General features: G+C 31.3%; 1 protein-coding gene across 2 annotated transcripts in view; it reads right to left on the reverse strand.

The window, feature by feature from the left end:
* Pld (Phospholipase D) overlaps window positions 1-21,210 on the reverse strand; it is a 63,962-nt gene that overhangs the window by 32,483 nt on the left and 10,269 nt on the right. For both annotated transcript variants that reach the window (XM_080160872.1, XM_080160873.1), the window contains exons 9-23: window positions 18,854-18,937; window positions 17,250-17,281; window positions 16,919-16,991; window positions 16,204-16,300; window positions 15,354-15,488; window positions 12,717-12,796; window positions 12,229-12,298; window positions 11,699-11,769; window positions 9,830-9,905; window positions 7,855-7,916; window positions 6,310-6,436; window positions 5,764-5,893; window positions 3,820-3,913; window positions 3,370-3,419; window positions 159-209 (exon numbers count right to left, since the gene is read on the reverse strand). In XM_080160872.1, the coding sequence (XP_080016998.1) occupies window positions 159-209; window positions 3,370-3,419; window positions 3,820-3,913; window positions 5,764-5,893; window positions 6,310-6,436; window positions 7,855-7,916; window positions 9,830-9,905; window positions 11,699-11,769; window positions 12,229-12,298; window positions 12,717-12,796; window positions 15,354-15,488; window positions 16,204-16,300; window positions 16,919-16,991; window positions 17,250-17,281; window positions 18,854-18,937 (1,232 nt within the window). The remainder of the gene's footprint in view (window positions 1-158; window positions 210-3,369; window positions 3,420-3,819; window positions 3,914-5,763; window positions 5,894-6,309; window positions 6,437-7,854; window positions 7,917-9,829; window positions 9,906-11,698; window positions 11,770-12,228; window positions 12,299-12,716; window positions 12,797-15,353; window positions 15,489-16,203; window positions 16,301-16,918; window positions 16,992-17,249; window positions 17,282-18,853; window positions 18,938-21,210) is intronic.

Genomic DNA, 21,210 nt, shown 5'->3' on the forward strand with positions numbered 1-21,210 from the left:
AAAATATTAACTAATTGGTTTTAAAAGTAAGAATGATTACATTGATTTTATTTTAAATGTTGTAAATTGTACCATATTGACATATATGTTATATTCTGTAATCCAAATAATATTTGCTTAATTAAAACCGTTTTTGAGCCATACTGAAAACAATTTACCTGGCCAAAGAAATTCTGAAGTATTTCCTTTATGTTCTGGTGACTCGCAATCTAAATACAAAGTTCAACAAATAACACAGATTCAGATGAGCAGGATGATATTATCACTTAAAAGTTATTGTGAAAACAAGGATGACAACATCCATAAGTAGCGAAGCTAAAAAATTATGGATGGATATCCGGAAAAAATGAGCTATAGAGCAGTTTAAAAAAAAAACATTAAACTAAAAAATCACGAAACTTTGTAAGATTTATAACGTGAAAATCTAGGAATCGATCTAGCCCCTCAACTAATAAGCAAATCTTAATAAAACTTAGTGGGAATGTGTATAATGTTAACTTATTTAATCCCTAAAGATATCAGCCGTCTATCTCGAATAAGAGTAAAGGAAATCATGAAAACTTTAAAATCTAGGAATCGGACTAGCACCCTAACCAATAAGCAAATCTCAATAAAACTTGATATAAGTATGAAGAATATGAAAGTATTCAATCCCTGAAAATTTTAGCCGTCTATCTTGAATAGGAGTTGAGAAAATCGATCTAGCACCCCAACCAATTGAGGAATCTTAATGAAAATATGGTGAAAATATGAAGAATGTTAACATAATTAATCCCTGAAAATTTCAGCTCTTTGTCTGTTATAGGAGCCGAGAAAATCACGTTTCCCCCTTTCTGTCTTAGACAGTCAGACGGACGGACATTTCGAATTATAGAGTAGCTTCGTTACTAAAAAGTTAAAATTCAAAATGTTTTAGATAAACTACCAACTCATTGGTAATCAATAGTTATAGGGTTGCTGCATTTTCTAGATTATACCTAACTGTTACACTAATTATCCTGCAAAATTTAAAAAATCTGATTGACAGACTAGACGTAGAGACAAACTTTTTGAAAAATATGGTTGGTTTTGGGGGGTCCTTAGGAGAGAGATAAAAAAATTAAATTAAGTGGTAAATTTAAAAAAAGACTATATGCCCTCCTTAAAAAATTTAGGTATTTCTCCGAAGAAAGGCTTATGAAGAAAATTATTATATATTGTGTTAATATTAGTAGAGACAGACACAAAAAAATATAAATCATCGCCATCAAGGATCTTTAGGGATAAAACAATGTAAGGTAATAAGGTTAAGCAAGTATAGGTAGTTATCCTGAAAAAATAATGAACACTTCTAGTTTAAAACATTCAAGATTTAATGAGAGTATCCAATGTTCTTAAGCCAGCAAATGAGAGAACAGGTTTATAAAACTTTGGATAAAAGAATAATTTACAGTCCAATGTCCCTCTCCCTCTTTGATATTGCATACACAGATGTTGCACTATTATGAGTTCACTAAAACTTTACTGAAATGAGAATTAATATTATAAAACATATTTATTTTAAAATTTAGATACCAGTGTGATTTAATATTATGAGTTTACTTATACTTTACTTAAATAATAATTATATAAAAAATTCTGTTGTATGAAAATCATAAATCTTAAGGGATAAGACAATGTAATAGTAGCTGTCTATAGTGCCCTAGAAAAATGAGGATAGATGTCACTGCTTTTGACTTACCTGTTCTATTGACGTCACGAAATACCCTATACATCGTCTCTTTTCTTGGGGGTTTCTTTCCCCCTTCCCTTTCTATTTTCCTCTACTATGACGTCAATAGAACAGGTAGGCCAAAAGAAGTGATATCTATTCCCATTATTCTAGGACACTAAACGCAGCTACAATGGAAAATAAATTAATGCAATTTCCCAATGATGACGAACAAAATTTCCCGCTAATTAGATTAAAATATTTGGCTGAAAAGTTACAAAGACTCTGCTAATTTGAACAAACTAATCAAGATTCAATAAGTGAACCCAAAGTTTATCAGCCAACGAATTAGAAAACATATTTATAAAGGTAATGTACCAGTATAATTTACTATCTACAATTATGATTTTACTTTTACATAACTTAAATAATTATCCCTATTGATGACGAGCAAAATTACCAAGCAAAAAGATTTAATAAAAGAACCCAAATATTTAGCCAAAATGCTTATAAAAACCTTTTGTACAAACATAATTTACTGTTTAATTACACAAGCTATCAAATATTATTATTTGAAACTAAGTCATTTAATCTTATTCTATGTTTTGTGATTTAAAAGTATTAAACTTTTTAATTACCAGGTTAAATCTACCGTAACCTAAGAACTATTACTTCTTTAATAACAAATTTGGCATATATTATGGATTGTAATTGTTTGTAAAGTTTAAGTTATGCTACTTGCCAATAATATTACAATTGTCTGTTGCACAAGAAGGAAAAATATTCTTATTTTTTTTCTATTTCTTTTAACATAATTAAAGATATACAAGGATACAGATGAGAGGACAGGTAGCTTTTTGATTGTTTTTTTTTTACATATTTTCCCATATCTTATTCTTTGGTGGTTTTGGTCTGATTATCGTAATTTTTAAAGACAATAGTTTTGTTTCTTCAATAATCTATTCTTTATTTTAATAAATGCTCTTTAAATCTCCTTGTCTGTATTGTATCTGTGCTTCACTTCTTATAGATGTTGTTTTCCTTGGCTTTATATAATAAAGCACCATTTTATGAAGAAAACTTTTTTTAATGCTTTAATATTTCGGTTATCCGGCCAGATATTCGGTAATCTGCCGGATACCGGATACCCGGCACTATAAATCAGTTGGATATCCAGTATCCGACCAATCATGTATCCGGTCAAACCCTAATTTATACATTCCGTTTCTTGTAGACTGATGGACGGACAGACGGACATTTCTAATTTTAGGGTGGCTTCTCTACTACAAACAATAATTTCCACTCATCGTCAATGGGCAAACGATGAAAGGACGAACGGACAGAATTATAGATTAGCTTCTATAGTAAAAAATAACATACTGTACAATCAAAGGAAAGAATTTAAACATACGAGCGGCCGGAGATGCTGTGAGTATTGGTGCAAAAAATATGACGTAACAAAAAAAAATTAGCCAATGAGAGGCCGTTATTGACCAATGGTAAAATTTATAGTGGACTCTCATTGGCTAATTTTTTTTGTTACGTCATATTTTTTGCACCAATACTCACATCATCGCGACAGACAAACAAAGTCAGTCATACAAATGAACGGACGGACAGTCGAACATTTCAAATTATAGAGTATCTTCTCAATAATAAAAAAAAAACATTTTCCTCACCATCAATAGGTAGAGAATGAACAGAGTCTGTATCTTTGCTTGATTCAGGTCTAGAAATGTTTAATGCATCATTTTATGATTTTATTAAAGTATTGAGAAATCATGCATATCGCACAGTGCTCCTAAAACAACAGAAGTTTGACTAAACCCGACAAAAAACGGGCTATATGGCCATTAAATATACCAATTGGGGGGTCAAAAACTGATTTTCTTAAAATCGTAGCTGTTTTTTCTTAAGATTTATTTATGATATCATTTAGGCAAACATATGTAAAAACACATATGAACATACTATTTTCCCTGATTTTCAAGTGACCACTGAAATAGCCTTAACCACTGCTTTGCGATTTGAAGGGATTTATAAATTATTGTAGAATTATCAGTATAGCCGACAATGATATACAAAATGTTGTATTTTTTGTCAAAATGTTGCATTTTAAAAACATTTTCCTTGATTTTAATTTGTTTAAAGTTTTCATTCTGACAACAACTGTTCTAGCTGAACTACTAAAGTTTATCTTCTTCTCTGACACTTGCATTTTCCCTAGATAGATAGATAATTAGATAGATAGATAGACAGGTATATAGAAAGAAGCAGCTTACAGTGTCTATACAAAATGACGTCATAATACAAATAACTAATGATAGACCAATATACATTTTACTATTGGTCAATCACAATGCATATTGGCCTATCATAGGTCATTTGTATAGTATGACGTCATTTTTGTATAGGCACTATAAGCTGCTTCGATAGAAAAATAGACAGAAATATAGATAAATAGTTAAATAGTTAGATATACACACAAATGGATAGATACTTAGTTAAATACGTTGGTAAGTATGTAGATGTATAGTTAGATATAAAAGCAACATGATGCCTGTCTATGTTTGTGTCTGTAACTTAAAATCTTGCTAACTGCTATACCGATATATTGTCCTTTTGTTGTCAGTTAATCTTCTTACAGGTCCAGGAAGGTTTATAAATAGTTCGGGGCGGGGTACATTCACCCTCACAAGAAAAATCGCCCCTGGAAAATAATCACCCTCCCCCCCTTCCCATTTTTTTACTTACTCTGTTTAACAAAAAAAGTCCATTAAAAATGGCAGTAAATACGGAGTCTATAGATAGGATAGATAGATAGTTACCTGACTCTACTTCTATATTGATATTATAGGTATAGTCCCTTTCGTTGCAACGCACCTTAAGGGGCGATTCTTCGTATTTTTCACAGTAGTTTTTCTCCTATTTCTAGCCCCTACGGGGCCAATTGCCTAAACCTGTGGGGCAATCACTTAACCCAATGTAATCCAACCTAACCTAAAATAACCTATAAAAAGCCATTTTAAAAATACGACGAATCGCCCCTTTAGGGGCGTTGCCACCAAAGGAACTATTCTCGATATTAGTCTTTGATTCTTCATGAGAATTAGCAGTAAATACAGAGTCTATAGATAAGATAAATAGATAGATACCAGACTCTACTTCTATATTGATATTATTCTTTGATTCCCCATTAGAAATGCTAGTAAATGCTAGGCCCATAGATAAGATAAATAGATAGATACCTGATTCTACTTTTATATTGATATTATTTTTACTACCCATAATAAATAGCAGTAAATGCTAGGCCCATAGATAAGATAAATAGATAGATACCAGACTCTACTTCTATATTGATATTATTCTTTGATTCCCCATTAGAAATGCTACTAAATACTAGGCCCATAGATAAGATAAATAGATAGATACCTAAATCTGCTTCTATATTGATATTATTATTTGATTCCCTATTATAAATAGCAGTACATGCTAGGCCCATAGATAAGATAAATAGAAAGATACCTGGTTCTACTTCTATATTGATATTATTATTTGATTCCCTATTATAAATAGCAGTAAATGCTAGGCCCATAGATAAGATAAATAGATAGATACCTGATTCTACTTCTATATCGATATTATTCTTTGATTCCCCATTAGAAATGCTAGTAAATACTAGGCCCATAGATAAGATAAATAGAAAGATACCTGATTCTACTTCTATATTGATATTATTCTTTGATTCCTCATTAGAAATGCTAGGCCCATAGATAAGATAGATAGATAGATACCTGATTCTACTTCTATATTGATATTATTATTTGATTCCCTATTATAAATAGCAGTAAATGCTAGGCCCATAGATAAGATAAATAGAAAGATACCTGGTTCTACTTCTATATTGATATTATTCTTTGATTCCCCATTAGAAATGCTAGTAAATGCTAGACTCATAGATAAGATAAATAGATAGATACCTGATTCTACTTCTATATTGATATTATTCTTTGATTCCCCATTAGAAATGCTAGTAAATGCTAGACTCATAGATAGGATAAATAGATAGATACCTGATTCTACTTCTATATTGATATTATTCTTTGATTCCCCATTAGAAATGCTAGTAAATGCAGGTCCCATGGCCACGTCCATGACACAGTGTTGCTTTAATAACAGTGCAGTCACAGACTTTAAACCATCCTAGAATTACAGCATTCATAAAAACGAAGATAAAGGGAAAAACAAACATTAATAATTTATAATAATCTAGAAAAGGATTAAATCCATGGCTAAACTAAGGGAAAATTGAGTTATAGATGTTTAATTGTATGTTCAAAAAAATGAGATGAAAAGAAAGACCAAGTGATAGAAAATTACTAATCATTATAGAAAATTATAGGTCTTTTGGCTGTGGCACCCCCAAGTTTTAGTTAAAATTTTATAATATAGAAGGGGTTGAAGGATTTTTTTTTAATTTTGGGATTGGCCACACCTTTATATGGTAAATGATATACTGGATGCTTATTGACCTAGCTTTTTTGTGAAGGAGGTAGGGGGGGGGGGAGGTAATCAACCCTTTACCCCCCCCTAAAAAAAATTGGACATCTCTAAAATACCTGTAGGGCAGGTCTTGTGCTGTTTACTATCTGAAACTGAGATATGGGCGAGGTTGGACTATCTTGACTTTCCTGGCTACAATTCTTACTCAACACTCCTCCCTTGCTCCCTGATAGGTCTGTTAGCCTACAAATACAGATAGATAGATGGATAGATAGATACATGAGATTTGGCTATCTTGACTTTCTTTTCTACAATTCTTACTCAACACTCCTCCCTTGCTCCCTGAGAGGTCTGTTAATCTACAAACATAGATTGATATATGGATAGATAAATGGATAGATAAATAGATAGATAGATGGAAAGATAGATGAATGGATGGATAGATAGATAGATAGATGGATAGAAAGCTGAATAGATAAATGGATTGATAGATGAATAGATAGATGGATAGATAGATAGATAGATAGATGTATAGATAGATGGATAGATAGATGGATAGATAGATGGATAGATAAATGGACAGATAGATGGATAGATAGATGGATAGATAGATGGATAGATAGATGGATAGGTAGATGGATAGATAGATGGTTAGATAGATGGATAGATGGATAGATAGATAGATAGATAGATGGATAGATAGATGGTTAGATAGATGGATAGATAGATAGATTAATAGATGGATAGATAGATGGATAGATGGATAGAGAGATATATGTATAGAATGTCTTGTCTCTAATTCTTACTCAATACTCATTCCTTGCTTCTTGAGAGATAGATAGATAGATGATTAGTAAGATATATATGATACAAGTTTCCATAGACATCTGAAGAGTGCAAACATACACGAAACAATTTTAATATGTAAATATGTAAAATTCATATTTTGTTTGTGAGTTAACCTCTTATATATAATATATATATATATATATACATAGATGAGCAGATAAGTGGATTTGTGGATAATACAGATAGTTGAACTAAAGAATAAATTATTATTATTAATGCCGCAATAAAATAGATATAAGTATAAAAAAATGTAAGCTACCAATTTAAATAAGGAAAAAATATAATTACTAAACAAATGCAAACATTCTTTCAGTATATGTTATAAATGTACTTTACTGATAATTATCAAAACAGATTAAGTACTCAAGCTTTATCATTAAATATTACGTAATCTAAAAAATCTATTTACAAATTGTTTTTATTTTTTAATTAATTTTCGATTATTACATGTTGAGGTTCAGTTACTCAATGTTATTAAATAATGATATATTCTTTAATTACTTTAAGTGTCCCTCTTATAGCATAATAAAATCTAAATAACACTTAAAATTTTGTAAATTATGTAATTTTATTTAGTAGTGGATTAGCCCCCAGCATTTAAGATGTTTAATTTTATGTTTTAGTTCTATAGATGACCACTAGATGTCTGTATATAATACCTGTAGATTTAGATATCCCAGCGTCCATAGCAATAATCTAATTAGTTCTAGAAATAACCACTTGATGTCTGTATATTATGCCTGTAGTTTTAGATATCCCTGCAGAGATCTAATTAGCTTTAAAAACAACCACTAGATGTCTGTATATTATACCTGTGTTGTTGATTATCCCAGCGTCCATAACAGAGGTCTAATCCTCCTGTAAATACCACCTCCTAAACATAATGTAATTTATTTTGCTATTATTTAAGACCTGAGCTGGATCTTTAAATATGTAGCAGTTGACGTTGCCGCTGACAGAGGTACAGACACTACCCTAATAGTGATCTTTAACTCAAATTGGCCACGGCTTTAAATCTGTAAATCACAACCAGTTTTTAAATTTTCAGTAAAAATATGAAGAAAATAATATGTAAAAACATTGGCAGCACTGGCAGTGGTGACGGCTACGGCTACGACTACGGCCACGGCTACAGCTACGGCTACACATTTAAAGATCCAGCTCTATACAAGTCAATTATCTTATTTGCTTGGTGTGATGGCGATACCTAAACGATTAGAAACAATGTCAAAAGCGAATTATCAATATGATAAAGACTAAATTATATGTACAATGTTAAAATGGTTATAAACAATAATTTAATTTTGCACATTCAAAAGACAATTATACAATTAAAATAGCTTAAACGTTTATAGAATAAAGGGGGGGGGGCATATTTAATGAATTTAAAATAACTTCAGAATATATTGATTCTATTTACGGGTATTAAAGATGAAAGATTAGCGCTTTCAAAAAATGTGCCTTGATGAGCACTGATAACCCTCCCTTTATTTTGAAACAAATTGAAAATTAAGTAATTTTTTCGTTTGTGAGTAACCATGTAGGGTTAGGGTACCGCAGGTATAGGCCCCGAATGGTTATGGCAGGAGCTAGGCAAAGAAACTCCTCCCATATTTTTACTTTATTCAAAAATAAGGGAGAGGGGTAGCACCAAACAATGAATATGCCAGTGAAAGTTAAACGTTTTATTCCCTTATTTTAAAAGTTCATTTTTACGGTGCATGGTTAAAACTGTCATCTAATGATTATACCTGATCTAGGAGGACCATTTTCTAGTAAAAATTCAAAAGCCTAATGAAGGATAACCTATTTTTACCTTAAAAAGTCAATATTTTTACGATGGACGAATAAAATTGACCATTGTGAATTTCTTATTCCACAGGCTAAAAATGCCACTCAAAATAATATTTATACCTGATGTGCCCACATACTCGGGATAGGAGAGTGTTCATGGAACAATTGTACCTGATCTATGATGACCATTTTCTCATGATGTGCCCACATACTCGGGATAGGGGAGTGGTCATGTAATAATTGTACCTGATCTATGATGACCATTTTCTCATGATGTGCCCACATACTCGGGATAGGGGAGTGGTCATGTAATAATTGTACCTGATCTATGATGACCATTTTCTCATGATGTGCCCACATACTCGGGATAGGAGAGTGGTCATGTAATAATTGTACCTGATCTATGATGACAATTTTCTCATGATGTGCCCACATACTCGGGATAGGGGAGTGGTCATGTAATAATTGTACCTGATCTATGATGACCATTTTCTCATGATGTGCCCACATACTCGGGATAGGAGAGTGGTCATGTAATAATTGTACCTGATCTATGATGACAATTTTCTCATGATGTGCCCACATACTCGGGATAGGGGAGTGGTCATGTAATAATTGTACCTGATCTATGATGACCATTTTCTCATGATGTGCCCACATACTAGGAATATAGGGGAGTGGTCATGATTGTACCTGATCTATGATGACCATTTTCTCATGATGTGCCCACATACTCGGGATAGGAGAGTGGTCATGTAATAATTGTACCTGATCTATGATGACCATTTTCTCATGATGTGCCCACATACTCGGGATAGGAGAGTGGTCATGTAATAATTGTACCTGATCTATGATAACCATTTTCTCATGATGTGCCCACATACTCGGGATAGGGGAGTGGTCATGTAATTATTGTACCTGATCTATGATGACCATTTTCTCATGATGTGCCCACATACTCGGGATAGGGGAGTGGTCATGTAATAATTATACCTGATCTATGATGACCATTTTTTCATGATGTGCCCACATACTCGGGATAGGAGAGTGGTCGGGGTGCCGGATAACCCTAAAATAAATTACATATATTGGATGTTCATTTGTTAAAGAGAATCTTCACAAAAAATTCAGTCATCAATCTTAAATTATCGCGTTACCATCAATATATTTCATATAGGCGGCCATTCATGCAAAGGATATTTCAAATAGAGTAGAGTAGATTCTCTACTGAATCAGTTAGGAAGAAGGAATTATTATATATCCTTGAACAACCATATTTTAAAGTGCTTAGCATTTGGTGTTTACCTATGTCAATTAAATAGATAATGTGACTGATATACGGACAGGACATATGTGTATATGGAATTAATAGTTTTGACTGAATCAAAATCAAATTTGACATCATTGAAGTATTTGTAAATTATAAAATTACTAACTAATTCACAAATTAAAATTTACTCTATATCAAGAGCATAAATTAAATATTTTTCGCTTGAATAGGTTTCATAATAGTTTGACTACTCCATAATTAGTAAAATTAAATTTATTATAAAATTTCAATTTCTGCTAGATGTTTTACTTCAATAAAGAGAGAGAGAGATGGAGAGAGAGGGAGAGGGAGGGAGAGAGAGAGAGAGAGAGAGAGAGAGAGAGAGAGAGAGAGAGAGAGAGAGAGAGAGAGAGAGAGAGAGAGAGAGAGAGAGAGAGAGAGAGAGATAGATAGAGAGAGAGAGAGGGGGGGGGAAAGAGAGAGAAAGATAGAGAAAGAGAGAAAGAGAAAAGAGAGTAAGATTAAATACATAGAAAAGATCAGAGAGAGAGAGAAAAAAGAAAAAAAGAAAGAGATAGTTTTAGAGATATAATTAATTGTTGGTTCTAGTAGTTTTGCAAAAGCTTATTAAAATTTCTTTTGTTAATGATATCTTGTTAATAGTGAAGCTACTCTACTATCATATAAAGTAATGAGGTTTTTTTTGTCTATAGTAAAGATTTCGAGAACTACTGAACCACTTGAGTTCTTTATATTTTGGAAGCTTCTTATAGGTCCCTGGATTATTTTAGGCTAAGTAATTTTATATCTAAGTTTGGTTTTAGACTACTTTTCTCCTTTTACTCCTTCGATTACAGAGCTCCTAGATGCTAGGAGCGCAGCCAACAGTAATTTATAATAAATATGACTGAATTTCATTGTTATTTTTTTTTAAATTCAATCTATTTTAATTTATTTACTCTATCAATCGCATAGTCCGTTTGTCTGTCTTTGCTTTTTTTTGGTACGTGCATCCCTTATCTCTGTATCCTGTGAAAAGGTGGACGTATGGTAATACCCTAAGCGTAGAGTATCTTCGTTATAAGAAAAAATTATTTACTTTGCTTTTTAAAAGATTTTAAGTTTTATTAGAAATAATTTCTTGATTTTTAAAAATCGATTACTGTCTAATTTATAAAAAAAGGAAAAAATCTTAAGTCAATAAAATAAAATAATACCCAAATTCTTTTCGGATATTTCTTTTAATTAAATTTCTGACTAAAACTTTATTGAAAAACTTATGAAATTCTTTATTTTATTAATCTAAAACGATAAACTTCATATATATTAAATTCTTTGAAAATTTTGTAAAATAATTTCAGATTCCTTCAAAAGTTCATTATGTCGGGTTTTTTTTTACAACAAATAACAGTACTAATCCTTTGATTTCACGAACCTTGTGTAGAAGTTTCAATGTTTAGAATTAAAATGCACATAAGTGGCTTCCCCCTTCCTCCTTTTATTTTTCTGACAAAGCTTCAGTAGGAACCTTTTTAAAGATTACATTGGATCATTTTCGAATCAGCGGGCAACTACAAAAATAAATGTATTACCTTATGTTTGGATGTTTCAATAACTTTTGTTTTGTATATTCACTATTTATAGCCAGTACTGCCGCTACCTCCTACATAGATAGACATATGTGTATGTAGATAGATAGATGGATAGAGATATGAATAGATAGATGGATAGATGTATGGATATATAGATGGATAGAGATATGAATAGATAGATGGATTGGTTGATGCATGGATTTTTGTATTGATTGAATGATGGATGCATGGATAGATAGATATAATTTTGAATATTAAGAAGAATGTATGGATAGATAGATATATAGAGATATGAATAGATAGATGGGTTGATTGATGCCGATGGATGCATGGATGGGTGGATAGATAGATACATTTATACATATATATAGATGATAATTAGATAGATGGATAGAGATATGAATCGATAGATGGAAATATTCTAAAGACAAATAGATTTAATATTAGTTCTATATGGAATTAAATACACTTTGACTTTAGCATAGCATTTGGCGATTATATAAAACTGTAAAAGATGATTAGTTACTGACCTTATAGATAAGAATAGATATTTGAACTCCAGCCTTGGCTTGATTTCTTAAAAGTTTGTACAATCTCCACCTAATTAAATTAAAATATAAATCCTGTTAAAAAAGTAGTAAGGTTTTTTTTTGTCCGTAGCTTAAGATCTCAATAGCTACTGAACTGATTGAGTTTTCTATTTTTTAAGGATAAAATAGTAAAGTAGTTAACAGTGTATAAGCGTGCAGAAGGGGTTTACGCCTTTCTTGGATTGGAAAACCCTGCATCCTCTTTTTTCACCTCCTCTAAGACCAACCTAGCAAAACCCTGTTCACGCCATTGCATTGATACAATGTTTACATAGGGGGTAAATTTGTTTATTATTATTGGGGGTTACAATAAGTTATCATTATTATAATTCAGTGTCTCATTCCATAAGATTTATGAAAAAGATTTCTCGATCAAAAACCGAACATGCAATTCTCTCAGAGAAGTAAGGCTACTCTATAGACCTCACCTTTCTCTATCGTTTGTATCACGTCTAAGCAGAAGGTCGGGGGACAGCCACCAGTCTGTTATAAAGATTTCTTCTCTAGCCTAAAAGGAGAGATAGGTTAATGGCAATAAAATCAATCTACAACGATGCTGTGAGTATTGGTGCAAAAAATATGACGTAACAAAAAAAATTAGCCAATGAGAGTCCACTACCATTGCCGCCATTGGTCAATAACGGCCTCTCATTGGCTAATTTTTTTTGTTACGTCATATTTTTTGCACCAATATTCACAGCATCATCTACAACATATGTGTTTCTAGGATCATGCAAACGGCTAAATGAATTGTTCTTGATATTTTAATAAATGCTAAGGACATGATTTAGGCTATTTGGAAGGGGGAGGAGTGCGTCGCCCTCTTTAGGATTTTGTTCAATAAAAGTTTTTTTTATAAAACAAAATAAATATTTAAATGTCGAATGTTCCCCCCCCCCCCATCTTTTTCAGGTGTAACCCTTAGAGACTAGGTACCTAGACTCTAGTAAATATGAAAAGTAATAGCATCCTATTATGTGTTTTAATAATATTCTGAATGACTGTATTAGATCGTTAAGATTTCAATTATGGGGTAATTTTCACCCTCCAGAGAGCAATTTTCCTTGTCAGATATATTTACATAAATATCAGGGAGAGAGTGGTCAGTGACTATAATTATGCTGGTACCCAAAGTTTAATAAACACATTGTCTCATTCCTTGGCTTAAAAACTTTGGGAACTTTTATCCAAAAGAAATTAGTTTGTACAAAGTAGGTGTAAAACTTTTCCCAATTAATATTTAATCTACAGAAAAGTAAATTTTGTTTACTTTATTATATGTCCCTAAGAGCCCTGATAAATATTGTATGAATGTATTTATATAGAATTCGAAAACAAACTTTAATATTTTCCTGCAATGTATAAAGCTTCATCATTATAATAAAGTAAAAGGATCTCTGTATGTCTGTGTGTGTGCCTGTCTGTCTGTCTATACCTAAGAATCTCTCTAACCGCTCAACCGATATGGTTCTTCTTTACAGTGTAGCTTTTCGTATGTCCTATTACTATAACTATTGGGTGCCAATAACATCCAAAGAAAAATAAACTCCGTCCCAGAAATTTTTCTTTAAAAACTACAATTAAAAGTTGGGAGGTCAACTACTCCCCCCCCCCCCCTCCCACTTCAAGGGCTCACAGAATCATCTAGGGGAGCTGTATTTTTATTGTAGGGTTTTTCCCCTTTAATTTTTTAAGATTTATTTGAATACATTTTAAGTATACTGGGTGTAAAAAATAAAATATAAATAAAAAAACAGTCATATATAATAATTAAAAATAATTTATAAAAGAGACTATAAAAGCAAAGTCCTTCTAGATTTATAATAAGCTGAGATAAGGTCACAAAAGTGACCTGACAAATAAATGTAAATAGTTTCTTGCTACGCTACTTATAGAGGATCCCATCCTGGTAATTGTTGGCACAGTTGGAAAGCGGTTCGGTTTGATGTACATTGTACATATCATATTATTTTTAGAACACTAAGAATAATATTAGATTATAGTATAATACCGAAGGTTCTTTAGGTTTCTTAAAGATAAGACAATGGACGATATATTAGTATACTCCTAATGTTAAAAAAAATACTTCTTATTTAGATTAAAATTATTAGTTTACAGTCACTACTAAATGGAACCAACTAATTCAATTAAAGTATTCAATATTTTAAGCCAACAAATAAGATAAAGTGGTTGTAAAACTTTGGGTATCCGTGTAATCTCTTGTAGAAAAAAGTCTGAACAATAAACACTACTGTAAGTAATTAATTCACTTAAAATTATAGCAAACTATATTTTTGACTGTTTTTTATAGTAATTGCTGAATTGAATAGAATTAGCATAACATTTTCTTATTCGTTGGTTCAACATTTTTTTTTTGTTAATTTTATGTATTATAATTGGGTATGTACATTAAGAGAGGGGTAGGTTTAAGGTAGAATACGTAAAGGTGTGTGTTGTAAGGCTTAAAATAGTAGTAGAACGATAATATTTACTAAATATGTGTATTTCTTATTGAAAAAAACTATAAACAAAATTTTTTAAAATAAGTTAACATAAATTTTTATCGTTCTTCTACTGTTTTAAACTTTTAACACATAACCTTTACGGATTCTACCAGAAACCTACCCCTTTCTTTATCAGCTATTGTCTTATCCCCTTCGACCTATGCCTACTCATACTTTATCCAGGGATTGAAGGGACATTCAAAAGGCAATAAATAATACTGGTACAAAAAGTTATAAACAACTTGCTTTTGCATTTGTTAGCTTAATGCTTTGGGTCCTTTTTATAAAAACATAATATAAATCTACAAGAGAGGTAATTTCAAAATTGAAAAAAAAGAGGATAACGCCGGGGGTGGATAACGGGAATACCCTAGAGGCGATTTCTCATTCAGATAGATAAAATAGTTAAAAACCTTCCCGAAATCTATGAAGCTTCACTGTAAAGGAAAGTTAGATTGAACAAAGATCTTAATTTCAATCATTGCTCAAATATTTCCTAATCAACTTCATCGAATTCATCATCTTCTGTCCTATTCCTTAATCTCACTGGTGGCAGCTAACCTTAGATATGGCCGCAGCCACAGCCTGCATGTATCCCTCTCCGTCAACAAACCATTTAGCCACACCATCCCGCGGGGGAGCATAGGATCCAAACCGGTTCTCACATGTGTAGTCAAGGGCTGGACGGCATTTCAACTGAAACATTAGAGATTATTATAAATATATTTATACATTATTTTTAAATATAAAAAATACGTATTAATCTATCCAAAATTACTAAAATAAAGGATGCGATAGGGACATAGTTACATTTTAAGACTTAATTATAGTGATGCTTTGCTTATTATATTAAGCCCTATGATCATAGGAATTCATTTTTCTTAAATTAAGTGAATCTAATGAATATATCACACAAGATATTTGCTTTGAATCTTCATTAAAAACATCTAACTATTAAAAATTCAACAAAAGTACAAAAGTAAGAGCCAACGAATAAGTTAATGTAGAAATAAATCTGATCTGGGTATTAGTAAAATTTCCAGTCCAATGTCCCCTCATTCCCTGACAACTATGACAAAGTTAGTAAACTAATTAACTTTCAAGTATGCTTCTTATTAATTTAATTAGATGTGTCTTATATAAAGCATATTTTTTACAACAGTACAAACTGCCACCCCCCTTTCTCCCTCTCTTTGTATTATTATTTCATTGGATAAAATTACTTGGATATTGCACCAGATTTTTTATTACTCTATCAAATGATTCTTAATATAAAGATACCCCCCCTCCCAAATCCCCCCCAATTATAACTTTACCCTATCCCCTTGGGTCGCATATTAGCAATCGAAATTGACGACAAAATTTCTTTCATACAATATCCACGTAGTATCTATTAAACTAAAGTACTTACTGTTTGTTTCAAATGCTGGAAAAATTCTTTGGTTGACCGGTTGCTGGCGCATTTCAGGTAGAAATTACGGGATCTGTTGGCTAAGTGAAGTCCTTTCCTAAAAAAAGAAACTTATATGGTCACTCTGACTCAATAATCTATTCAACTACAAAGGAATAACAAGCAGTCCAAGTTATTTTGTTTACATTTAGTCATATATGATTATCTATAATACATAATAGCTTGATGTCTGTCCGTCCGTCCGTCTGTCCCTAAAGATCTCAGTATCCACTGAACTGATTAGATTCTACTCTTCAGGGTATATACCTATTGGTCCTGTGGTTGTTTTAAGCTATTTTTTAGGGGGTAGGGGCGAAGCCGCTAGTATTCTAAAATACGAGTGAAATTTTTTCAAATATATTTCCCAAAGCTTTCTCCAAGAAAATGTCATATGGATGACGAAAAAAAAAACTGCCCCTTTTGTACTAAAGTATGTTTGATTCATTTGACCCACAACAAGAAAAATTAAAAATAGTATCCTTTTTTTGTCGAGTTACAATTTTTTGCAAGATAAGGGGAAATAAAACAGGCACCACTGAATACCAAGCATAGTTAGAACTTGAAAACAAAAGTTGTGCAATCATAGGGTTAGTTTTCTCAATTACCATCCCGCACTCAGTCTTCCCTAGAAGCTCTAGAAACTAGTGAAGCCTCTAATATGAAAGTAAATGATTACCTAGAACCTGTTTTCCTGAAGCCAACGTTAAACTCAAAATTTTGATCAAACAACAGCACATATTGTAACGTTCCTAAATCAATTGTGAAAAATAATTATTTTACACCATTCAATTTTCTAAGTTAAGTTAAAACGCACGGAAAAAAATACAATAAATTATAAACATATCATTATCCATGTATAGGTAAGAATTTAAAAGAAATAATTTTTAATGAAATTATGTCCTTGCAGAAGAAATAGTCAACGTCTTATTTTAAATTTTGTCGTACAAATAAATATACTGACATACAATTGTAAAGTAGAATAGCTACTAAAAAATTTAAATCTTAACCTGTATTTTGATTAACATAGGCGATAAATGTATCCTAAAAAAATATTCAAAAAAATAAGATTTAAAATTATTCAGACTTCTTAGTAGCAAAGCTTCTCTAAAATTCACCATTATTGTTACCCTCTACTTTTGATTTTAGTTTTAAATATAAAAAGTAAAATAAATGACGGTAGGATATTTTAGGGGCGTTTTACCTTACGAGCCATCCCTAACATAGTTATAAAACTTTCCCTAGACATTTAAGAAGCTTAACTGTAGCTGTTAGCTTAAGCTAGAGATACACAGACAGGCAGACACACATACTTTAGATTATACTAGCGGCTGTGGCCCTAGCATCTAGGGGCCTCATATTCGAAGGGATATGGAAGGGCAGAACTAAAGCAGACTTTTTATAAAAAAAAAATAGCCTAAAACCACCCCAGGAACTATAAGAACATATCGGTTCAGCTGTTATCGAGATACTTCGTTACAGACAAAAATCTTTACTACTTTATATAATAGGATAGGTATAAGGATTATCTCATAGATTATTGCTGTGATTATTAATGACATAAATTACCCCTGTTATCTATATTTTGTTGAGTATTTGCCCTTCAATGTTCAAAAGTATTGAGTTTATTAAAAATTGAATAATATAATATTTGCATTACAAATAGACATTCAAGTTTGACTTTCAAAGCACAGCAAGAGTTATATTATCTTAACTTCAGGGAGGATGTGAACATTGGACTGTAAATTGAATTGGTACCCAAAGTTTTATAATCTCATTCACTGGCTCAAAAACGTGAAGTTTAAAATGATCCGTTCAAGGCAAGAAGTGTCCAAAGTTTCTAACCAATAATTTAAATTTAAATATGAGGTTGTTTTGAATATCACAATTAGGGATGTGTACAATACATAAATTCATTTTTAGTCCATTGCCTTATCCCTTAAGATTCCTGCTTTTTGCACTTTAAAATAGTTTAAATAAACAAGTATAAACACGTGTAATTGCAGGGTTTTTTAAATGATGTATTCCTGTCCAGTTTTTTGTTTAGGAATGAAAATTTCTTACCCGAGGGAATGGACCGATAGGTCATCATTTTTTCACGAGGGTAAGAAATATTCATTCCTAAACAAAAAACTGGACAGGAATATCATTCTCATTTAAACAAAAAACTCATCTTTTTATGCTAAAATGTGGTTTAATTTTGGTTTTTAATTTTCATTTATTTCCTTTTATTTCATTTTTCTTTCTTTTAGTAATTAATAAAAATTATAAAATCTTCCAAAAAAAATTAAAAATCTTCTAAAATCATGCCAGGGATATAAATGAGATACCAGGGAAATAAATAAATATTTACATCCACTATTTAAGGGGTTGTTTATATGGGAATGTTTATTTTCATCCAGACTCTTACCAATTCTTATCCTGCAAACAAGTTACTTGATACGTCGGTCTCTCAGCCATGCTACAAAATTCACAAAAATGTATTTATAAAAAACATCTGCTTCAAAATTAAATCTGTCCGTTTGTTTATTAATGATTTTTTTGTGCTTAACTACTTATGAATGTTGTCATCCTTGTTTTAATAGGTTTTAACAAAGTTAAATTTTGAATAATTTCCTGAACCATAACCCAGCGTCTGGACCAGTTTATAGACAGCTGTGCTGACGCCAAGTCATGTAACCATGCACAGTTCTTCCATCTACATAGATAGATAGATAAATAGATAGATAGATAGATAGATAGATAGATAGATAGATAGATAGATAGAGAGATAGATAGATAGATAGATAGATAGATAGAGAGATAGATAGATAGATAGATAGATAGATAGATAGATAGATAGATAGATAGATAGATAGATAGATAGATAGATAGATAGATAGATAGATAGATAGATAGATAGATAGATAGATAGATAGATAGATAGATAGATAGATAGATAGATAGATAGATAGATAGATAGATAGATAGATAGATAGATAGATAGATAGATAGATAGATAGATAGATAGATAGATAGATAGATAGATAGATAGATAGATAGATAGATAGATAGATAGATAGATAGATAGATAGATAGATAGATAGATAGATAGATAGATAGATAGATAGATAGATAGATAGATAGATAGATAGATAGATAGATAGATAGATAGATAGATAGATAGATAGATAGATAGATAGATAGATAGATAGATAGATAGATAGATAGATAGATAGATAGATAGATAGATAGATAGATAGATAGATAGATAGATAGATAGATAGATAGATAGATAGATAGATAGATAGATAGATAGATAGATAGATAGATAGATAGATAGATAGATAGATAGATAGATAGATAGATAGATAGATAGATAGATAGATAGATAGATAGATAGATAGATAGATAGATAGATAGATAGATAGATAGATAGATAGATAGATAGATAGATAGATAGATAGATAGATAGATAGATAGATAGATAGATAGATAGATAGATAGATAGATAGATAGATAGATAGATAGATAGATAGATAGATAGATAGATAGATAGATAGATAGATAGATAGATAGATAGATAGATAGATAGATAGATAGATAGATAGATAGATAGATAGATAGATAGATAGATAGATAGATAGATAGATAGATAGATAGATAGATAGATAGATAGATAGATAGATAGATAGATAGATAGATAGATAGATAGATAGATAGATAGATACTAAGTAATAGTATAACAATGGATTTAGGGGAATATAATATTTGGCATTTTTAAAAGCGTTTTCTGTATTTTTCTTATGATTTCTACAACCTCTGAATTATTTTTAGTATGAAAGTATGCTGTATAAAATATTGAAATAATTGTCAATATTTCATGTTTACCTATATTTCATTTTTGTGAATATTTTACATTTTTAAAATGTCTAAACTAACACATTCTATTATTAAGTTCAAAACTAAACTTTTAAAAAAATATTTGATGTTATTCTTCATAAAAATAAATATACTTTGTTTGCTATGATGGATTTATTTGTACTTGTACAATGCATGTAATCCGAATAATAAAGTAAACTGTTCTCTGTGTGTCTGTCTGTGTGTACGTGTATCAAAGGATTTTTCTGACCACTGAACCGATATGATTCTCCTTTACAGAGAACTTCTAATTTTAGCTTCTCAAAGGTTCTGGGATGGTTTATAACTATTTAGATGGAGGGAAAAACCACGTCCTCAAGAGAAATTGCCCCTTAAAAAATGACCCCCCTCAAAATAAAAAAATTCTTATTAAAACTAGATATGAAAGTGGAGGGAGATTGACCTTTACCCCCCCCCCCCCTGCCCTCAAGGACCCTCCACAGGCCTTTAGGGGTGTAGCCGCTTGCATAGGTAAAACTACATGCTAACAATCTAAGTTTGTTACAAACTCATTTAAATCAAGGAAGGAAATTATGTAAAAATTGGAAAATTAAATATCAAAGTGTTATCCACAGAAGTTTGCAGAAAGTGGGGTGTATTCAGATTCACCCCTTTGACTAAATCAAGGGAAACTATCTGCACCCCCCCCCCCCCCCCTACCTTCATCCCTCTACAACCACCTTGACACCCCACTGAAAGAACCCTGTGCACGCCACTGGTTGTCAATAAATCACATTATATGATATATTTCAGAGTAAGGGCAATTAAGTCCATAAACTTTACAACTTAAGCAAAAAAAAACAGTAGGAAGTTAAAAAGTAAACATAATGAAAAAAATAACTTCTTAGCTATCTCAATAAAAGAATACAAGAAAAGGTATACAGGTTGATTGAAAACTTCCACATGTACGAAAGAACTACCTAAAAAACATAGTTATATTATTTCTGTAAGGTTAGACCGTTAGCGAGATCTTTCTGCACATGCATGAAGTCATTTTATAATTGTTATGAATATAAATATTTAACGCAATGAATAAACATGTTTACATTGTTTATAATTTGAACGCAGAAA

This window comes from Acartia tonsa, chromosome 5, assembly GCF_053477335.1.
Source record: "Acartia tonsa isolate MP-2025a chromosome 5, ASM5347733v1, whole genome shotgun sequence".
Classification (NCBI taxonomy): Eukaryota; Metazoa; Arthropoda; class Copepoda; order Calanoida; family Acartiidae; genus Acartia; species Acartia tonsa.